This window comes from Dendrobium catenatum, unplaced genomic scaffold, assembly GCF_001605985.2.
Source record: "Dendrobium catenatum unplaced genomic scaffold, ASM160598v2 fragScaff_scaffold_261, whole genome shotgun sequence".
Classification (NCBI taxonomy): domain Eukaryota; kingdom Viridiplantae; phylum Streptophyta; class Magnoliopsida; order Asparagales; family Orchidaceae; genus Dendrobium; species Dendrobium catenatum.
Window position 1 is genome coordinate 1,850,496 of NW_021318723.1, and position 17,124 is coordinate 1,867,619.

General features: G+C 32.7%; 1 protein-coding gene across 1 annotated transcript; it reads right to left on the reverse strand.

The window, feature by feature from the left end:
• Nucleotides 1-3,173: 3,173 nt before the first annotated feature.
• Nucleotides 3,174-3,596, reverse strand: LOC110109872. Its single transcript, XM_020841083.1, has one exon. It carries the CDS (start codon nt 3,594-3,596, stop codon nt 3,174-3,176), a length of 423 nt encoding a protein of 140 aa, XP_020696742.1.
• Nucleotides 3,597-17,124: the final 13,528 nt, after the last annotated feature.

Genomic DNA, 17,124 nt, shown 5'->3' on the forward strand with positions numbered 1-17,124 from the left:
CCCAATTTCTTTCGGCTAGATCAACTAAGATGCTCATGGGGATTAAAGTTAAGCCTAAAATCTCTCTCAGTAGAATAAGTACTAAAAACTTTTGTACAGCAAAAATTGGGTAGAAAATTAAGAGGTTAGTCTAGATTGTCATCTCATTCTAAATGGACGACTCAGCCCACTTAAGCATCACATCCCTGCAGGTTGATTCCAGCCCAGCACATCGTGTCAAAGAATTCAATACTTGTGAATACTCATAATAAGTTACATATAAATGTAATAAATTCATTTTCATTCATGTCAAACATAATAATCAATATTATCACATTTCTTTGACTAAATCTAAACTTATAAATGGGTGATCCCAAGGAATAATAAGATAACAATTTTAATCTCACTTAATAGCCTTATTTCTTAAGGCTCTTTTTATCTATATGATTTTCCTAAGGGAGCTCAAGGGCTACATCTGACGAACCTCGTTAGGATAAACTTCATTAACAACATATAAAATTGGTCTAATCAAACATCATGTCTCTTGATTCTCGAGTAAGGCTCAGGTAGACTTCATTTAATTAATTTTTAATCCAGCATTCTATATGATGTAGTGACCATAACAATGTTATGAATTGAAAACTAGAACTCTCAAGCAACCAAGGCCAAAATTGCTCCCTCCAAGCTGAGTATGGTGACAAATTCATTAACTTTAATTAGCTACAAAAAATTGAAGAATGCCTTGCACACATGATATGTGATGTAGTTAAATGAGTTTACTAATCAGCTATTCAAGCTTTTGCATATAAGTTGGCCACTTTACAAAGGTGACGAATACACCACATCAATAATCACTTCAACTCCTTAATGTCCTCATATTCTTTGTATTATGAAACTATTGATGTTCCTCAATGAAAGACCAATAAGTATATCAGTTATGAATGCCTTCATTTTGAAAATAGGTGAAAAAGGCCACCAAAATTTAAAAAAACATACCCTCAACACTTGAATGGCCAAGTCATACTAAGTGAATCACAAGACCCATTTTAAGTCAACAATCTCCCTCTTTCTCAATAGTGATTCCATGAAGTGCTACTATATATGCTTCACTAACTTTGATCTTTGCATTTTTATAGTAAGTTTATAGTTGATGGGTAACTTCATGACACTAAAACCTTTATACTCTAGCATGCTTCATGATGTCCTTGATGTTTCCTACTAGGGTTTAAGGTTATATTTCTACTTTTTAAACATGTTACCGGTCAAAGCGTTTTATTCAGAGTATAAGTTTTAAGGAATTGTGAATTTATTATACGTTTTATTGTTTAAAATTTTCAATTTTTATTTTATTTTTAAAGTTAATAAATGAACTTTTAGTTCAATATGTTCACTTATCAAGATATCATAAGTCTCAAGGAATTTTAAATGTTATATCCTAAGAGGGATAGAGCAATTACATATGGCTATGACATTATCTTTTTTATATACATCTTATTGCCTTTTTAGGAACATTGGAGGGCTTTTATTTATCATTAATGTTAATGTTTAAATTTTAGAGTTTATTTTAATGAGTTTGAATTTCAATTTGGATTGATAACATAATTTGATTATTATTTTTCTTTATTAATCCTTAAAAGTTTCATATATTTACTCTACCCTTTAAGTTTGGGTTTAATTAAAGATTGACTTTGGCTTTAAGATTTGGATTTTAATTTGTTTTTTAATTTTTATCATATTCTTAGATTTATTTAAAACGAAATGTAATTGAGTTTATATTTTTATGAGTTCTTATGAATTATTTATGAATTTTATAAATTAAGTTTATTGTAGAAGTTTTATATAAAAAGGGAACATATGGATTGCTAAGTAAGGTACCAAATGACCTCAAACTTTCATGAAATTTTAAACTTAGGTAAATGATGACCTAAGATAAAATCTCTTAAAATTTTAAAACATTCTTAGTTAAGTTTATTTTTTGATTATTTATTTAATTTATTCCTTTAATAATGTTCAAATGACCAAATTATGAGTTTAAGGAAAAATTAAAGAGGGCTTTTATTTTTAGTTTATTGATGAATAATTTATTAATGAAATGCAATTTAATTTATATTTTTCCAAATTTTATTATTTTTAATGTAATTTTAAATTTCTTTTTTTAATGTAAATGTTAATTTTCTTTTTTTAAGGGTAAACCCACTGACAGGCCTACGCATTAATATAAGAAATTAAGTACAATGTCTTTAAAGGGATCTCAAGCTTAGTAATGTTCAAAAGAGCTACAAAAAGAAAACAAAAAATCCTAGGAGCTCGAGTTCCCTGCTATGCAAAATTACACCCTAACCTAAGTACAATCTACGGTGCATAAGAAAGGGCACCCAAAGAGAGGGAAAAAGCCAAAAAGGCAATAAGATGTATATAAAAGAAATGCCACTCCAGCTTAATCCCAGCAAGAATAGGAACCATGGCAAAGAAAAGACAGTAAATGGAGAAAACCAACCCCCACCAGAACCAAATAACACCACTCAAGAAACCCAACCAACTAGAGTCAGATAAAGGCAAACCAAAAAAGTTCCAAAGAATAAACATTAGAACAGCCCACATGCCTAGCCAAAAATTACATAAAAATAGCCCAAAGGGAGCCAAACCACCACCCAACAACCTAGCAAAATAGGGCAAAAAAATAACCTCCAGCACATCCTCAACAAAGTCCAGCCTCAAGAAAGAGGCAATCAGCCCACAAGAACAAATCAAAGCAGAGTAGGTCCAAAGAACAACCAGCAGCACAACCCCACTCAAACTCAACCAGAGATAGCAGATAAATAGCCCACAAAAAATCATACCAACATCCAATAACTCAGTGAAATAAGGCCATAAAATAACAGACCCAAAATAGCCCAACCACAGGAAAGAGGAAACTTGCCCAGAAAAAACCACACGAACACCCAAAAACCTGGGACTACATAAATAGCACTGGGAAACCCTACTGGCAGCAAACAGAAACAGGAAAAATATAAAATAGAAGAATCCCACAGTACGAGTAGGTAACTTCCAAAATAAGCAAACAAAAGCTACAACTAACTTTTAACATAGGGAAAACTAATTTTGTCTGATCTTAAGAGGTCTTTTAAAAGAATCAGAAGGTTAGAAGCAGTGAAATTTGTAAAATAATCTAGGTTACACCCCAAATTGGCAAGCTAATTAGCATAAGCATTCCCCTCCCTATACACATGAGAAAGGGAGTAATTAACAAAAATCAGTAACTGTTTAATGTCCCTAACAAGATAAAAAAGATCCTGGTTGCACATAATATCATCCACGTTACTTAAACAATGAATATTGAAAGTAGAATCAACTTCAATCGAGATATTAGAGATGCCAAGAGAAACACATAATTTTATCCCATGCAAAATAGCGGAAAGCTCAGCAAAATTCACCGAGCAATAATGTACGAGACCTACAAAAGCCATGATATTATTCCCGTAACCATCCCTAATAAGGCCACCACAACCCGAACTAGAAACCTTGACCTCACCATCAACATTAAGCTTATAGGAATTATTAGGAGGTTTTATCATGTAAACAATCCTAGGCTCAGTAGATAAATGCTCAGCCTCCATCATGATACCTAAATCGGAGGCCACAAAGTAATAATTCTTAAAGTTCTTATATGAGAGAAGATTGATAGAAAAAAGCCTCATAACCATATCTTTCACATTCTTAATAATCCTATGATGATCCAAACTAATACCACTAAAAAGAGAATTATTTTTATCCAACCATAAATATTTCAAAATGAGGGAGGGGATAACATTACGAATGTAACCTTTAGACTTAATAAGCTAAGAATTAAGCAAAGCATTAATAGACAAATTAGCATTAAAATAATTTAATATAAAAATATCATCAAAATAAACCTAAGTTTTAACAGCTAAAGGGCCTAAAAGAAAGACATGATGCATATTCTCCACATGAAAGTAGTATTGGCACTTTTTTTTAAGCCAACAAAGCAATAGAGCTTTATTATGAAACTAAAAAATAGCTTTACATCCTAATAGCATTCGACTCCTTCTTCAATAAATTGATGAAGGAAGGAGGGATCTTATTCATATCTACTTCAACCTAGTGGAAAGAACTAAAACAAGCATAGTCAGCACAAAGATCTGCTAACTTGTTATTCTCCCTATCAACACAATTAAAGATAGCAAAATGAAAATCTTTAATAAAAGAAAGATCTCTCAACTCATTTCCACCTTTCTCCACCATTTCCGTGGTGTATTTAATTACATTCTTGTTATCTCCTTCAATGATTAATCCTTTGTAATCGAACATCCAATCCTTCACCACTTGCTTTCCAAAGAATAGCCTGAGGTTCCAAAGTAGCCGAATCCCAGTGGACATAAGCATTGCCGAAAGCCAATAAGAATATCCCTTGGTAGTCTCTAAAAATTCCTCCAATTCCAGCCTTGTAGGAGTTAAATATGGTTGCATCTATATTAACTCTAATCCAATCAGGTGAAGGAGGATGCCAAATATTCAACAACCTCAAATGCTGATTAACATCCCCGATACCTGAATTTAAACAGCAGGAATACTTGTAAACTGCAGAAATACTTACATCATTTGATGCAATCATCATAGGGCTGGATATTTTTCCTTCATGAACGAATAAATTCCTTGCTTTCCAAGATAAGTAGACTGTGTTACAAAACAGATTCACCACCCATTGGCTTTGAGTATCCGGGTAACTATAGCAATCAACAAGAGAACAGAATATGGGAAAATTGAAACCCCATCTATTTAAGATCTCCACCGCCTCAATTAATTTACTGCATCCAAAGACTATATGATCAATGTTTCCCTCCACTTCACAGCATATAGGACATTTATCATATCCCTGTAACCAGTGGCGGAGCCAGAAACTTCTTATAGGGGGGGCCCAATTTTTTTTTTTTTTTTAAGAAATCCATGATTGTGTGGAAAATATGGACCTCTTTGCAAGTATGACCTTCAAATTTGATATTGAATATTAGAAATAATTAAATTCATTGATAGGATTTCGCTAACCTGAATCAGATAGAAAGTTTTTTAAACCTACTTCCAGATCTTTTGATGATTCTATTACTACTCAGTTTCTTTTATGATTTTTCTCTTCGTCATTCTTGTGGCCGTACAACTCAAATGATTATGATGCTATAACCGTGTGCAATGTTGAATTTAAGTTTACTTACCAACGTACACACCTTGGAAATTGATTACAATAGAGTCATCAGAGTTAGCAGTCTCTAAATAGCAGCAGCTTCATGTACCCACCAAAAATAAGCTACAATTGTTCTAAGCTTGAATAAAAAGATACTAGATTTAAAGCAATTAGCTAGGCAAACAATACAGTCAACTGACACCCATTTGACAAAATAATGTCAGGACTTCATTGACCAGAAAGCATCAGATGCTATCCTAATGGGCTAAACAACACTAACTTAAAGCCTTTTCAATGCAAGTAAAGAGGCCATGCATCCACGTGATGAGTTCAGGGTAAGTAGATCAGCAATTTCCTAATGGGATCGAAGCATCTTAAGCTTAGGCATTAGCTTCTTCATTTGCATAGAGCATTCTTTCTCTTCCTTGCAAATGGCCTCAGCACTCAGCTTGGAGGGAGAGGGGGGGCACGTGCCCCCCTAGGCCCCCCCCTCAATCCGCCTCTGCCTGTAACCATTTGTAACACAAAAACTAATTTGTTGGAATAGCTTTATTAAGTAACCTCCACCAGAAGAATTCCACTCTAGGATTTAGCTTTGCCTTTCCAGCCCATCTCCAAACTACGTGGTCTGTATTATCAGATTCCATTGCTTTGGATGCTAGAGCTACAATCGTCCTTCCAAAAAAATTATGTATGAGTTCTAGCTTATCCTCTTCTCTATCTGACGAGATCTGTATTGAAGTGATCAGTTTATAAGCTCTCTGCCAAAGTGATTTTGAAGTTCTCTGACATTCCAATTTCCATTGTTAATAAACTTATCAACTGTAAGAAAGCAGCCTCCCATTGGATTGACAAATGTGGGCCATTTTTCAATACGTTTGTTCAATAACCAAATGCCTTTATATGCTTGAATTGATCTTCCATCACCAATTGTCCACCTGACAATTGGCCTGAGAAACTCACCTCCATTACAAAGTAATTTCCAAGTGACCGAGCCTCCCTTAGTAGGTGAATCTTCATTTGGAATAGGGCCATAAGAATGCATTTGACTTCCTTAACCGACTTAATCATTGCTTCATAGAATATGATAATATCATCAGCATAAAGTAAATGAAAAACGTTAGGCCCTTTGGGAGAAATACCAATTCCAACAGAAATAGCTTTTTGTGAGAAAGCATTTGAGAGAAGTTGAGCACACATAATAAAAAAGAAGGGAGATAACAGGCACCCTTGACGAAATCTGCACTTAGCTTCGATCCAACTGGATAAGAACCCATTTATTAACATTGAAAGTTTTGGACTAAGAACACATTCAACAATTAGATTAGCAAAGTTGACAGGAAATTCGAAATACTCCTTAATTGTAACCAATGTAGTCCATCCCATAGAATCGTATGCTTTCTCTTAGAATGCCTAAACTTATGGAAAATTTCTTGAGCTACCAAAACATGATCAGAAAGTGACCTTCCCCTCAAAAAAACTACTTGTTCTTTCAAAATTAGCTTAGGGATAACAAGCAACATTCTATTTAAAAGCATTTTAGCAACAATCTTATACACCGAATTGCATAGGCTTATGGGTCTAAAATTGGATGGAGACGACGGATTTTTGACTTTAGGAATCAATACTATAATAGTATCTTTCCAACTATCATTCATCCTCCCATTCGTGAAAAAATGTTCCATAGCATTCCACAAATCATGCTTGATGATGTGCAAATAATATTTAAAAAAAGTATAAGGCGTACCATCTTGTCCTGGAGTAATGTTCCCACCGAGATCCTTGGTTACCTTCTCTAATATTTCAAAAGAAAACTCCTTACTCAGTATCTTTTTGTCCTCCTCATTCAAAGCTTTCACTAGTATTGGCCACCCCTCCAAAGAGCATCTCCTATATTTCCATTTATTTTTGAAGTAACGAAATAATATTTCTTCAACTTCCTTTTGATCTTCAACCATGAAACTATTTTCATCTTTAATTTTGTGGATATAGTTTGTATTCCTCCTAGCACTAGCATATGCTTGGAAGAATCTTGAATTTGAATCTCCCTCAACAAGTCATTTAACCTTGGCTCGCTATTTCCACCAAGTGCTGATCGGTGCCAATGAAGAATTCAACTCATCAATTTTTGACTTCGGGATCCATTGATCTTCCTCTGATAGAAACCCGACCTCTGCCTCCTTTCTTGCAATTTTAGAATATCATCTTTCAGCACCTCTTTAGAACTATTTAATGCCTTGAACTTAGCCTTGCTCCAATAATACAAATCCTTTAAGGTCCTCTTCATTTTTTTATTAAGATCTTGAGGGATCCCCACAAGATTTTTTATTCCATGACTCCCTTACCACTATCATAGATGCTGGAATGGACGTCCAAACTTCTTCAAATCTGATCAACTTCTTATTGGGAGGTTTAAACTCCAACAAGTTTAATAAAATTGGACTGTGGTCAGAAGCAATTCTCGCCAAATGCCTCACCAACATTTATACCATTCTCAAAGTCACTTGCATCATTTATAGGATTATAATCGAGGTTATTGTCATTGATACCCAACCACTTTTAATTTTTGTAGACCTTTGGTAATAAATTAAGTGGCCCTTGCCACATGGACTTTATATTTAATTTAATGATGTTGTTGCATTATTTACATTATTTGTGCAGTAGAAATTGCCTATTTTTTATATTTCTTTCTTGCATGTCGTTTTATTTTAGCTTGGAAATGCATGGAGGCTTGTGAGGGTACATTTAAAACTATTTCAACTCAAACTAAATAAAATTTTTAGTCTCACATGAAAATTCTAATGGTTTAAAAAGTAAGCTTGGGATCGTCTAGAGTTCACATGCATCATATTAAAACTTAACTTCATTATTAGGCACCTCCTCACTATGGGTTTTGGCAGATCAGATTGCCTATTAGCTTGCAGTTCTATCTAGGGGATGTTATGCAATCTCTAGGAAAAAAGAAATTTTTAAGCCTGATTATAAAACTGCTTCATACTGATTCATGCATTCAAAATCTACTAGCATGCATTGCATTAGAAATAAATTAAAATTATCAATAAAATTTTAATTATATTTATTTTGAGGCATAATCACCCTACATAAGTCAAGAGGCTAATTATAATATGTTTTAAACATCATCCCTAATTTTTAAAAACTTAAATAAAAATTTCCATACCTATCTTTTATAAAAGACCAGATATATGGTTTTAAAGCGCCTAAGGGGTAAGCTAGCTCCCTAATCTAGGTTGGGGTTTGTTCAGATTTATATTATAATAGCTAGGTTTGGGCCACAATCATTTAATGCCCAAATTAGTCTTAGGATCTAGGACAGACTCAAAATAATAAGTCTTTAACCTTCAGGAATCCAATCCTAACTTTCAAATAAATTAATAACTTGAATTAAAATTTCTCTCTGATCCAAAATTTAAAGCCCACACATAGGATAGACTATGGCATTTCTGAAATGTTTCAAAATTTTAAAATGCCTTAATTTCTAATCTATTGGCCTCCAAAAATAAGTGCTCAAATTTGATCCAATCCTTGTCAAAGTTCCTGCCTCAGTCCCACTGATATCACTCTTTAAAAATTCCAAAAAAAAAAAAAATCTTCAGTTATTTTATCCAAAAGTTTTTATAGGAAACTCAATTTTCCTATGATTTAATTAACTATGAGGGCTTGTGCTCATAAGAGATTTCAAGGCCCCAAATTGATTTTCAAAATCTAATTATTTTTCTTGGAAAATCAAAATCAATATTGATCGTTATCATCATATTCGAATAATTAATAAGGAATGATATTTCGTCCCTTTGGAAGATATATCATTTCTTGTTATGACATCGAATATTAAATCAACGAGAACCCATTTGAATTGTCATTGCTAAATACTTTATTGAATTTTATTTAGACCCTTCAGGGATATATGTAGTTTATATATGTATTTGACTATGATATTCATGATAAATTTGAACCACCCTTTATTTCCACCTCTTGAGCTAGTATATCTTTTCTAATGTTGTGTTCAGTTTTTGAATTAAGATACAAAAGTCATTTTCAAATTTTCCAGAGAAATTTAATTCCTTTTTGCTTTGCCTTTTTCTAAAGCAAAGCAAGGCTCCTTTTTCAAACTAAAATAAATAATAATAAAAATGGTAACCCCTTGAGGAAAATCTCTCTCTCCATCTTTAATAATCATAGAAATTTTATTGCGTCGGTAGTTTTGCTTACTCTCCTATTGTTGGTTCCTCTACTCATTTCTTTCGTGGGTGAGTTCGTCCAACATCAAAAAGAAAAAAAATAATAAGAGTGGTAAGTAAGGAAATCTCCTCCAAATTCAAGCTCTGACATTTCACCCTAACTCAATTAGTGCAATGAAAGAGTTAAGCCCAGCTCTTGGGATTTTCCTATCAATTATTTGAATCAACCTGATTGAGTGAAATTCAACATGTCAAGTTTTAAAATTTAAAGAAAATCTATCAAATTCAAGCTCAAAATCTCCCTTAATTGATTTAAGTTCATTTCAGGTGTTATTATCAAAAGTTGTGCCATATTGTCTCCTTATGACTTAACATATGCAATAAAAATCATCTTCTCCATGTTATAAATAATTATTTTACCTTACTGCTATGTGTCCAGTAATATTTCCCATGCTCAATATATGCGATGAGACACAAAATCACTTATGATTTTCTCATATTCCACTTCAAGTTTCTAATTCAAATTCTCTCCTTTCAATTCCAAACAATCAACTTTATTGAAATGGCTGGCAAACTGATCTTCTATTTAGATAGAGACCTTTATGTGGAGAAATTAATCAGCAATAACATAATCTAGTTTGGAATGGGTTTCAAAACCCTTAAGCTATCAATTAATGGACGTGTAGTTGTTAACATAGCCACTCAAAGGGAAAAGGACATCCCTCTAGTGGAGATTATTGTAGTGTCAGGGATTGACTCCCTCACTCCAAAAATAGTGGTTATTATCACATCTGTACCCACTACATCCTCTACTAGGCAGGAAAAGAAACTAAAATCTCCTATTGAATGTACTGAAGTCAAGTCCTTTTTTTGAAAAGGGATCAGGTTTGGGGATGCCTTTAACAAGCATTAATCAGAGGAATAATTATCTGAGAAGAGTTACAAAGAAAATTACAAAGTCAAGAAAGATTACTGGGTTGAATGCTCAATGGCAGGTAAAGCTTGAGGCTACTTAGGACCTTCTTATTCCGGCCTCCTCTCCACTCCTTAAGAAGAGTCACTTCTAGCCCCTTATTGTTGATATAGAGGAGAAGAGAGTCAATAGGATAGCTAGCTCTCCACCATGTAGAGTGGGCTATAGTGTTAAAAAGACTCCTAATAAATAATAGAATACAACAACTAGTATGCTAAAAGCATCATCCACACTAGTGCTACCCAAGCAATTGAAATAAAAGAGCAATACTTAAGACACCTAAAGGGGGTGATTTCTCATAAGTTTGAATAAGAGGTTTTAACGAAGAAAGAACCGAAGACAAAAATATGGCTCTTCAACCTGTAAGGAGAAATGAGAAGTTTGCTAAGTAGCCAGTTACATCTATATTAGTGGATGGTTACAACTGGGTGCCTCGTATCCCTTCTACCAAGATAAAGGAGATTATTTTGAATGGATCAAAAAAATGCCATAATCACAATGGTAGGACATTGATCCCACCTACAAAAATCATAGAAAGGAGTGTAAAACCTTAAAATTAACTAAGTTAGCCTTCATAGTAGTGAAGCCTCCGAAGGAGGATAATTATAATATATTGATTAAAATCAAGGGCAAGAGAAGCATGTCTCCTAAGAAGCATTACATTCCAAAGAAAATCAATAATAATGAAGATGCACATATGTTAGTTGATATCCCTAGTTTCCCTACTCAGGTATGAGAGGGCTCCTCCTCACTTGATGTGGGAGTTTCAAACCCTCAAGATCCTCCATCACCCCCTAAGGAGGATGCCCCTCAGCCTATTGAGGATACCACCCTTTTGACTATCAACCCTAGGATAATTGAAGGGGAAGGGACAGTTTTTGATATATATAAAGAAATGATTAATTAAAAATTCATAGAGCTTCTCATTGAAGATGAACTCAATATCAAAGATATCCTCTCTAAATTAGAAGTGAGGGAATTTGATGAGACGATGGATTACAAGGGGTACCTACCCATCAATCAAGAATTAATAGAGAGGAGACTGGTTGATGAGGTGGACTAGGAGATCAAAAACATTTTTAAGAAGAAAGAGGCCATAAAAACCTTCAATCCATACTTGGATGATTTATTGATGGATGAGGATGAAGCTACTGTCGACAGTGTTAACATTATTGAGACTAGGGCATTAGCTAAGTATACCTAGCCTAGTAGAGATCCTTCAGGTAGGGATGAAGATTCAACTTCTCTTGATTCTAATTCTTTTAGGTCAGTCAATATGAGAAGTAAGGATGAGCATATTAAGAATCTAAAAAGGCATGTTGAGGGAAACTTGTTGAGAGGTTAGGAAATATAAGGCCAGTTGGCTAAAAACACAACATTTTTAACCGGAGTAGTTATATCATGTAGTGTATACAGTAGTTGATCAGAATAGGAAACTAGACTTGACTTTGAAAGTTACAAAATTTATTCAAGTGGTCCTTCTAGCACCTCCAATATTCCCTTTAGGACCTCCACTAGTCCTTCCAACACCCCCAATAATCCTTTCAGTGCCTCCAATTACTTCTCCAACACTCTTAGTAAGTTCAACAATCCCTCCAATGGCACCATAAATGACAACAAACATATGATCGAGACCCAATTAAGAGAGGCCTTAGCCTGATCCCGATGGACCATGTCTACTATAAAGGAAAAGCCCTACCCAAAGAATATGACTTAGGTCCTTATTTGAAGGTCTTTGTGCCATCGCCTTTTAAAGTCTTTCATAGTGTAAAAAACCTGAGATAATATTTGGTCCTCTTTTAAGTGAGTTGTTGTAATGCAAGAGGGTCAGCTGCTCTACTTTTTTTACTAGTTTGTTAGTTGTCTTTCTAGCATTACTTTGGAATGAAATGTTGATCTACCCAACAGTTTGGTGAGAATCTTTACTTAGCTGGAAAGTTTATTCTGAAAGAGATTCTCTAGAGCTTCGCATCATATAATTGTGGCAGACCTTATCATTAAAAAGCAGAAGCTAGGAGAGTCTTTTATTGAGTACATCTTGAGAAGGAAATATCTCTCAATGAAGTGTGAACCTCTTCTGTTACAGCAGCACATAGTAGAAATTCTTTTAAATAATATGCATGGGCCTATTCTTTTCTCCTAAAAGGGTTCACCATTAAAAATTTTGAAAAACTTCTCAACAAAGCAAATATCCTGTAGGAAAAAGCTCCTCATATGTCATTCTTAAAAGGATTTTTCTGATGAGATGAAACCCGCCAAACCTCATAAGTCTTTTAAGAAGTGAGAGGCTTCAATATCACTAGTAGATAAGGGAAAGAAGCCTACTTCCAATCAACCTAATACTCCTCCAGCACAACCAAATGAGAAATAATTATTCCATGTAATCCCTTAGTCTACTAGCAAACCTTACATGGTCTCTTTTAAAGAGAGATTGGCAAAGCTTTTTCATTTAAAAAGAGTGTCAGTAAGGAAGATCATTAGGAGTCTTTTAAAAGCTAAACTTCAAATTGCGAAAGCCTAGGCAGTCAAAAGATGCAAACAAAAGGATGAACCTAATTTTTACCCATAACATCGCATGCTAACCACCAAATTGAAGACTGCATTTTTTTTAATGATTGGCTCGAGAAAAACTTCATATAGGATAATATTATAATTCCTCAAAAGTATTTGGTAAAACCATATCCTGGATCTATAAGATAATCTAAAGTAACAATTCTAATATTTTTTTATCCATTGAATATGGTTGGGATATTTTTATCTCGGACATTTAAAAAGTTAATTAACAAGTCTTTTCATCTTTCTCAACAACTGCTAATGAGATCTAGGCCCAATTTGGGAGGATGGCCTAGAGGCTTGACAGGGGGATATTAAGACGATTTCCTCTCTAGTAGCTATAGGTACAACTGTAATCAATAAAAAGAAAAAGAGTGATATTTTTATAGAGAGAAAACTTACTGATGAGAGATGTATCTAGGCAGTAGATGTTGGCATAAAAATTGTATCCTCGCTTATGTTATTTAACTTTTAGTTTTCCCCATCAAAGGAAAAGGGTTAAAAATTAAATAAAAAATATCCTTCTATATCTATTTTGATGATTAACCATAAGATTGAATTACAAAGTGACACTTCCATGAAGGACAATCAAAATAAATTTTAAAATTCAATTAAATTCTTAAATTTAAAAATTCATAATTAGTTCCAGAAAATTCTAAATAAACCAAACTCTTAGCCATTAAACTCTATTTTGGGTCTAGTATTTATTAAAAAGGTCAAACCACGAGATATAAGTTAAAAGTTAAAAGTCAACATTTTTGTAAATCGTAGCTCAAATTTGACTCAAAACTTCAAAAATTCATAATTAATCTAAAAAAAATCCAAATCTAGCAAACTTTATGTATAATTACTCACCTTGGGGTCTAATATTTTGGAAAAATATCAAAATTTCAGAGTTCATTTTAATTTTAAAAGTCAAATTATGACCCTACTAATTTAATGAATTCAATAATTCATAAAAATTCCAAAAATTTAATAATTCATTTTAATTCCAAAAAAAATAATCTAATTATAAAAATCAATCAAAAAAACACCTTAATTTTTAGCTAGCACTATAAAGATAAAGTTTTTAGTATAGATTACCTTGAGTTGCAGCATTAAGTGTCCTAAGGAGGTTTAATTCTCGAGCCTACTATGAGAATGTCATGAATGAATTCAATGGAGTGTAAAACCTTAAAATTAACTAAGTTTTAAATACTTAACAAAATTAAAATATTCAATTTAACTACATCAACCAGGTTTTCTGGCTAGACTATCATGAACTGTAGGGCTACATGTCCTAAGGAGGTTTCAACCTCGACCCCATTATGACAACACCATGAACTAATTGATGAAAAATTTAATTAATTTAATCTTTAAAATCTATAACCAATCAATTTAATTTATAAAATTATCAACTCTTATGTTCAACCAATTAAATAAAATAAATATTATTTGTTTCTTCTAGGTAACCCAAACCTACGAGGCTTTTAACTTAGCCATAAAAAGGTGAAATTAACTTCATGGCACTAGTGTAAACAAAGGTATTAATCACTCAACCCTTAAAATATAACTTAAAATAATCTTAAAATCTCTAATAATTATATTCAAACTCAAATCCCTAATCCTCAACAAGCAAAAAACACTAGACAACCTAAACAAATTACTTAGCATAGAACATATTGAAGCCGCATAACCTATTACACACACTTTACAAGGTATGCTAGGACAATAAACTCTAGTTTTAGGCAAGGTTGGTATTTATTTTATACTACTTCTATGCCAAGTTTTTCATCATTTTTATTGCATGCTTGTTACTACAATTAATAAATATGATTATTTATTTATGTGTTAATTTATTTATAGGTGTTAGATTACCTCTAGGTTAGGAATTATGTGGATGCTCACAGGATGTTTTGCAGGTGACCATGCTCATGTAGGGCTATAGAATTTAGTGGCAAATTAAAGATTTAATTTACATATTTTATGCATGTGCTAAAACATGCTAAGCCCCCTTGAAATTAAAAGAGAATGGCAAAGTAAGACTATGTTTTAATTTGACTAATATATATAGTTGCTTAGGATATTTATAATTATAAAATTATTTAAGATAACATTACAGGATGTATTTAATATTTTTATATTTTTGAGTTGTAATATAATTCAATCAGGTTGTACTATGAAAGCTAATCTTTAGGATGGGATGTTATACATCGAACTTGAAATCCAAAGAGGCGAGAACACCCCTTAGGGGAGAGTTTCTTTCCATTTAGAGATTAAAGTTTGATGATTTGAAAATCCAAAGTGAAACGAAAACACCCCTTTGGGTAAGAGTTTCTTATCATTTAGATATCTTAACCCAAAAATCCAAGGAGTTTAGAGAAGGATGAATAAGTGAAGACATAAAGAATATCCCATTCTCAAAGTCATTTTTGTTATTTCTAGGATTAGAATATAAGTTATTATCATGGTACTCTGCCACTTTTAATTTATGTATAACCTGGGTTATAAATTAAGTGGCACTCCCTAAATAGAATTTTTATTTAATTTTATTATGTTGATTGATTGTTTACATAGTAGAAATTGCCTATTTTTCTAGATTAATACCATTTTTATTTTAGCCTGAAAATAGGTGCAGGCTCGTTAGGGTAAGCTTAATTTTTTTTTTAACTCAAATTAAATAAATTTTTTAGGCTCACATAGAAATTATAATGATTTAAGAAGTAAGCTCAGGACCATCGAGAGCTTACATTCATCATATAATACTTCTCTTCCTTGTTAGGTACCTCCTCGCCTACGGGTTATAGTAGACCACCTAGCTTATTAGGGTTCAATTCTGTCAAAGAAAAAATATGCCATCTCTAGGAAAAAATATATTTTAAGCTTTATTTTAAAGCTTCTTAATATTGATACATGCATTCAAAGTTAACTAGCATACATTGTATTAGAAATAAATTTAAAAATAATAAAATTTTTATTACATTTATTTTGAGGCATAATCACCACATATAAGTCAAGGGGTTAATTAGGATCTTCTCTAGGCTTCAACACAGATTTCTCAAAACTTAAATAATAATATCCTTACCCCTCTAAAATAAAAGACTTAATATAAGGTTTTAAAGCGACTAGGTGGTTAGTTGGTTCTCCAATCTTGGCTAGGGTAAGTCTAAATTTGCACTGCACTTGCTAAGTTTGGGCCATTCATAAGTCCAAAGTCCCTAACATTCAAGAATGCTATCCCAACTTTCTAATAAATTGATAAATTGAATTAAAATTCCTCTCAAATCCAAAATTTAAAACCCAACACATATGATAGACAGAAACATTTTTGAACTATTTTAAAATCCCAAAATGACTTTTACTTCTCCTCCATTTTCTTCCAGAAAGGAGTGCTCAAATTTTATCCTATCCCAGTCAAAATTCTAGCCTCACTCCCTTTGAAATCACTCTTTGAAAATTCCAAAAAAAAAAAATTCTATAGTTATTTAAATTGAGCATTTTCATAGGAAATTGAAGTTTCCTACGATGTAATTAACTACGAGGGCTTACGCTCATAGTATATTTAAAGATCCCATATTGATTTTCAAAATACAATTAATTTTTTTTTAGGAAAATCAAAATCAAAGATGATCTTTATCATCATATTTGAATAATTAATATGCAATGTTGTTTTCTTCCCATGGGAAGATATATCAATTCTTGTTATGGCATCAAATATGAAATTAATGATAACCTATTCAGATTTAATATTATAGCTAAATAATCAATTAAACATCATTTTGACTTATTAGGGTTATATTTATTTCATTCATGAATTTAATTATGATATTCATGATGAAATTTGTAATTATAAATCTCAAACCCATTTAGAAATCTTATTTACACCTCTTGATGTGATAGTTCATTTTTTATAGTGTGTTCAATTTTAGAATTAAGATTCAAAAGTCAATTTCAATTTTTCTACAACAACAACAACAACATCAAGCCTTTATCCCACTACATGGGGTCGGCTACATGAATCCTTTTTCTCCATTGTGTCCTATTAAAAGTCAAATTCTAGTTTAAATCTAATAAAGAAAGGTCATTCCTAATATTTTCTAATAAGTCTTTTTAGGTCTACCCCTACCTTTCTTAACATAAGTCAAATCTAATACCTCTACTCTCCTAACTGGGTCATCGCAAGGCCGTTGTTTTATGTGACCAAACCATCTAAGGCGACTCTCTCTAATCTTATCTTCTACTGGAGC